The 6,355-nt window shown below is 35.9% G+C and overlaps 1 protein-coding gene across 2 annotated transcripts; it reads right to left on the reverse strand.

Annotated features, from left to right (window-relative positions):
• Window positions 1-898: 898 nt before the first annotated feature.
• Window positions 899-6,268, reverse strand: LOC128673170 (alanine aminotransferase 1-like). Of its 2 annotated transcripts, XM_053750828.2 has the most exons (11): window positions 6,090-6,268; window positions 5,709-5,921; window positions 5,129-5,218; window positions 4,512-4,606; window positions 3,897-4,087; window positions 3,476-3,678; window positions 3,173-3,301; window positions 2,762-2,968; window positions 2,127-2,270; window positions 1,727-1,841; window positions 899-1,461 (listed from the first exon to the last, which is right to left on the reverse strand). In XM_053750828.2, exons 2-11 carry the CDS (start codon window positions 5,919-5,921, stop codon window positions 1,313-1,315), a joined length of 1,536 nt encoding a protein of 511 aa, XP_053606803.1. In that variant the 5' UTR covers window positions 6,090-6,268; the 3' UTR covers window positions 899-1,312. The 2 variants fall into 2 exon arrangements, with proteins under 2 accessions (XP_053606803.1, XP_053606804.1); XM_053750829.1 differs by lacking the exons at window positions 4,512-4,606; window positions 6,090-6,268 and having other exon boundaries at window positions 5,709-5,766.
• Between the last annotated feature and the right edge of the window lie 87 nt (window positions 6,269-6,355).

The raw sequence follows: 6,355 nt of genomic DNA on the forward strand, positions 1-6,355 counted from the left end.
AGTTTGTATGAGAGATTTTCAGCAATGAAAAATCAACAATGTATTACGAATTGTTTCGTAAAATAACTAGTGACTAGTGACATCTATCGCTCATCCTCATAAACAAAACGCAAATCTCAATGCTAAACAGCAGTCAACTGTGCCCCAGGTATCATCTACAACTTCTTATTACGACGATATCATAGATGGCAGCACTATAAAGAAATATTTCCATACATATGAATAATCTTGATACTTGAGCATTTTAGATAGCGATTAGCATAGGCGACATAATAAAAACATTGTAAATGAAATGTTTCATACTAATTTCTTTAGGTATATCTTTACTGCGCATACTTGTAAATCTATACTTCTATACTATTATTATAAGGTATATACCTTATATTATTATAAGGTAGGTAAGGGTTTGTGAGTTTGTGCATTTATATGTTTGAGGCGGGTAATCTTCGAAACTACTGAACTGATTTCAAAAATTCTTGCACCATTAAAGGTACATTATCCAAGATTGCTATAGGTTATATTTTATCTCAAAATGTCCACGGGAGCGAAGCTCCGGGCAACATCTAGTTCACTATCATTGTAAATACATAAACAACTATCGAGATGTGATATTAATTTTACGTCCAGAATCGAGTGTCTATACACCTGGTCTTCTGTAAAATGTTTTTCTCGACATTCTGATAGAATACATTACCTACATATACCTATGAGTCACTTTCAAATGAGCTATTCCACTAATCCCTATTAGCTGTCGCTACTCCCACTGGTGGAGTATATTAGGTTTTTTCATGTTCCTCGCCCATCTCCTCTCCTATTCTACCCCACCATACCACAACACAAGTTTTTAGACAAAAACTGGTTAACTGGTATATATCATTAGGACTAGTAGTCAAAAACGTACCCTCCTACTCATTTATTACTTCAAAACACAATTAAATAAGTAGAAAAAGACAAATAGTAGGTAATAAAATTTATAAACTTAAGCACTTCAAAAGATAACAAAGCCGTCAAACGAACATCAAATTTTCTAAAAATTTTAATATAAATATAATTTCTTGTCGTAATGGCGGTAAAGTTCACTATTTTTGTCACGTTCGAGGGCGAAGTGCGGGTTTGCATTTCACTTCTCATTATCGAATCGATTCGAAGTGAAACGCAGCGAAACAATCACATTGCGGTATGGTTGTCGCCGCGCCACAATGACGCACTGTGATTGGTTAGCTGCGTCTCATTGCCAATCGACTCGATGATGAAATGTAGACAGCAAAGTCGCACTACACACATCGGTCTTGTGGATAGATGTATCGTCCAACTACGCATACTTTTTGGTAAATTCGCTGTGAAACTTCTGGAAGATGTCCAACATTTCTTGCAGCAAGGCAGGCTGAGGTAGTATCGTGGTTCGGAAGTGATAGGTGCCGGGGCGTTGACCAAACCCACTACCGGAGATTACGCAAATTCCTATTTTTAAAAACAAAATAGTGAAAGACCATGACTTAGTAATCTTCAGAAAATAGAGGAATATAAGAAACCTTTAACATAGAAATTTAAACAATTTAGAGATTTGAATTTGTATTAGATCTTTTGCCAATGCGATCAAATCATTTTATCTTATGGTACACTTATATTTGATACTATCAGTTATCCTATAAGCAGTACCAGACATTTTGACAAAATAATTATTTAAATATCTACAATAAAAGTGTTACCAGTGTTAAGTGTTTACCTGTGTTTTCCAGCAATTCGAACGCATAAAATGTATCAGGAGGCTTTCCATCTTTCTTAGCCGCCTCGATAGCTTTAGGTGGTAGTTCAAACTTAGGGAAAGCGTACATGGCTCCCTGAGACAGATAGAAATCATTAATAAATTTCGTTGATAATAATGGAAAGCTGGTTAAAAGTAAATGCAACATTGTCACATAGTGGCCAGTATTACTTTAATTCCAATAGTTTATAGCAGCTTAGATTGCTCTAAGCCAACCTAGCCAAGGACCTATTTAGATGACATTTCTGTCGTCTAATAAATAGGTCCCTTATAGATTTCTTCTTTGGTCCCAACTTACTTTAGCTTTTATTTAACGTGGTATTTTATAACAATAACACAATACAAAGAGAATCACAATTACCTGAACGATGTTACACTTAAAACCTTCCATTTTATTGAAAGTCTCTGCAATCATTTTAGCTCGCTTGTTCAAGGAACCGAGAACTGCATCTTTTTCTTTCTTCCATAGTTCGTATGAAGGCTCTCCTTGTTGTGGTGGCATCGCCTAAAAAGTTATATTAAACTACTATAAAGATTTCGTAGTTTTATTTGTTTCCATCATCAACATTTAATAGGCATTAAGTATCATTTGAATTAAGATTCGAGTCTTCTGAGTATTTGTTGATTTTGTAATTTATAAAGCAGCCTATATTAGCCTGATGCAAAGAGTTGGACGAAAGTCTTTTATCATTTTAGATCGAATGTAAAGTTTTTTATCATTTTAGATCGAATGTAATTCTTTATTACCTATTTTGATAACAGGACTAAAGTGAGTGAGCAGATAAGCCGTTGTTTGCAGAGAGAAACCATATTATAGGAACAGTCGCACATATTATGGGAATCTTCGAACATACCGCCATCTTTGCACCGGATTACTTGAGCGAGCAGTATGTTTAGTGGCATATTCATGCTACTAAACAGTATGGATTAGGTAGCGAATGATATAGCGAATTTGGATTTGCCACCGAAATGCAAAGAATATATCACTATACTTACACAACAACTGACAGCAGACTGCCCAAGCGTAGTAGGACAAAGCATAGAGGATATGGCCTTGTACATGTTGGCCTGGACTTCGGGCTGTATGTTGCAGAGTTCCATCCACCCTCCGCGTAGCCCACACTCCCCCATATATCCTTTACTAACTGACATAAAGGAAGCCAACTCATGCTGGTCGTAAGGCGACCCCATCTCTTTCATCACCTACAAATTACTACTAGGTACAATCAGTTTCCCTTTAAGAGCATTTATGATTATTAATATATTTACGACACTTGGTATTATAGAACACCAGATGACCATCTATTGATTTAGTTGATCTTAGTAGTTACTCATAAAAAAATCTATAGAAATTCTAAAGCCTAGAGTAAGTTCATTATGCTTTTCACGCAATTTTGGTTCACGTACCTTTTTAAAGGAGAAAAATTTGCTACCCTCGGCGTAAACGTTGTCTTGATATACTTCATCCGCAAATATTAACAGGTTATACTTTTTTGAAAACTTGATTAGTTCTTCAATATTTTCTCTTGTCAAAACCTAAAGCGTAACATAGTCTGATCAATTTATGAGAACCAAGAGATTTAAAAATACATAATTATTTTCAAAGATTTTTTCTATTACTAAACTAGGTACTGCATTTCCGATTCGAATCTCTGCAGTGAAGAAACTTATTTACTTAGGTAATATTTCAAGTAAAGGCATCATACAAACCTGACCAGTAGGGTTTCCTGGATTGATGACCACCAGGGCTCGGACGTTCACATTAGATTTAGCTTCGTTTAAAGCACGGTCCAATTCTGAGACATCCAACGCCCAATTTTTATCTTCGTTTAAGTAATATCTCACTGGCTGTAGACCATATTCTGCTAGGGAGGCAGAGTACAAAGGATATTGTGGGATTGGGATAAGAATACCTGAAAATAACAGATCAGTTTGACTAATGAAGCAAAAATTGTTGGAAAAGACGCTGTAACGGGTACTGTTAATGTACGTTTATTTTCCTTAAAAATGCGTCAATATCTAATTATTGTACAAAAAGCTATTGTGGCATACATCAGAGGTTTGTGAGCAATGGATCTACAAATAACTACTAATCTTGCTTGTACACTGCTGAGAAGTATTCAAAAATCACCTGTAGGTTTGCCCCCAATGTTGTTGACGAAAAGTTGCAGCACATTCTTTATAGCTGACGATGCACCAGCTGTGAGTACTATATCCTCCCAGTTTGCCTTGTGGCCGTCACGTCGCTCAATGTATGTCGCTACTTGCTTCCGTATCATCTCGATACCATGGGACACTGTGTAAGCACCAGCTGATTTTCCTCTGTACACAAATATTACGTCAGAAACTAATGGTTATTTCTTCTTGTATAACTTTTCAGAATTTGCAAAATTCATCATACTTCAATGTTGTCTATTAGATAGACAACATCGAGGTACTAGTAACTACCTTTCTGATAATAATGGGACACTATATGGGGACACTATATGCAATTGCTATCTGTAGCAGTTTTTATTTTATCTAATAGTCAAGACGATGGTGAAAACTGGCGGGAGCTGGTGCCGGACCGGAAATGGTGGCGTGCTCTTGTGGATACAAAGTTGCTTGTGGATACAAATGCTCATGTTGGATCCAAAGACTCATTAATTATCACTGAGCCTGTATAGTAAGTAAAGTAATAGTCAGACGTGCAATACGGCAAAAATAAAAAATAAGATAGAATCCATCGAAAAACAAAGGACCTCACCCACAAGAATTTAAAATATCCGATGCCCTCTTCTTCACATCATCAGGAAAATCACCCTTACTTATCAAATCCGGCAGAATCACACATGACAAGACCTGGAGGGAACGTTTTGTTGGAGGGAACTATACTTGTTATATAATCAAAATTATATAATTAGTATGTAAGTAGTTTTATAATTATGATCTTTCGATCATAGGCCGATACCTATGAATTACCCATGGTGAAATATTTCACGTTAAATTTGGTCACTGGCAAAGGCGTCGCCAACCGATGGATCAGGGAGTGGGGACAAGTAGATAATAAAGAATGAACTGTAGGTGAAGTCAGTCAATCCAGTGAACATGATCAAATCTGGTTACGAAAATCTGCCATCTGGTACCGGTTTGAATACCGAAATTCCGGATTATCGTAATTCCGATATCTCGGACAGATTTTTTCGATATTTCAATACCGGAATGGCGTTGGGGTTATCCCAGACAGAAAGTGCCCCTCCCTGCCCCCTCATGGCGATGCCCTTGGTTACTAGAAATTGCATTATTCAACGCCTGAGCAAAATTCAATCACCTAATTGCCAGATTCACTTAGTAGCAGCGTACTTGTTTAGAAGAAGGACTTACTTGTCTGACATACGTAATGGGTTTTTGTCCCATGGCGTGGGCGTCGCCGATGTTTGCTCTGATTACTTTTTTAAACGGTTTTTGTGCACCCTAGAATGAAAACCTGATTATCATCAACATGAACAAGATGATATACAAACAATATATAATATTTTTTAATGTATTATTGCTATTTCTATACTCTATTTATAAGGAAAGATTTTTAATTCTAACATTATTTAAACATTCAGGACCAGTCCATTAGCTGGCGATGTGTCTAATAGCAGGAAGATTCTAAGTACGATATACGCATGTATACCGATTACAACTGCTATATGGTTCAGATTAAGAAATTATCCACATTATAGATCCTAGAGAGACATGACCATGGCAGTATTTATGGCACACAGATCGGTTGCGTTGTTGATAATGTTTTATTATTCTTATCTCGTCGCTGTTTCGCTGTTGATTGGTGAAACCGTGAAATGTCGTGACGGATTAACAAGTTTTGGTCTTGGAAATATTATTTTTTGGGACAAGTCACTAACTTTGTAAAGTTTCTATTTAGTAAGTAGGAAAGAATAAATTATTTTAAACATACACTTTGTATTTCCTTTTCGATTGCAGCTGCTCTTATCACCAACGGCCCCCTAACTGCGTATTCCAACTTTATAATGTTGGGATTCAGGTTTTGCATAGTAACTGCCTTCTCACCTCCACTACCTCCCCCACCTCCGCCTCCCCCTCCCCTTTGTCCTCCGCATCTATTACTCATACTTCTGCATGTACAAAGCAAATTCTTAAAACTGATCATCTGTAAGAAAAATGTGAAGTTTGTACCTATAAGATCATTATGACATCGAAATTAACTATCTACTTCTTATAAAACTCAGATTTTTTGGAAAACGCATTAGAATAAAAAATATAACTATGTATTTAGATGATGTTTACAACTCTGTAAAGTAATTCTCAATGAACTTACTCTTGAAATCTTCCTAATATTTTTCTTTAATTATCGTTAAACAATCAAAACATTTTATATATAAACATTTTTTATCAAAGAAAGGAATAATTGATAAAATAAAATAATTTCATTTGATTAAATTAATTCGTGGCTACGAGATTGTAAAAATGGTCATTTCTGTCATTGATGGTATTTTTTAACATTCAATGTGCCCCAACCTCTAATCCAATGACCTTATTTTGTATGCATCTAGTTAGAGACAATAAAAGACGAAGAAGACTGAA

Source organism: Plodia interpunctella, chromosome 10, assembly GCF_027563975.2.
Source record: "Plodia interpunctella isolate USDA-ARS_2022_Savannah chromosome 10, ilPloInte3.2, whole genome shotgun sequence".
Taxonomy (NCBI): domain Eukaryota; kingdom Metazoa; phylum Arthropoda; class Insecta; order Lepidoptera; family Pyralidae; genus Plodia; species Plodia interpunctella.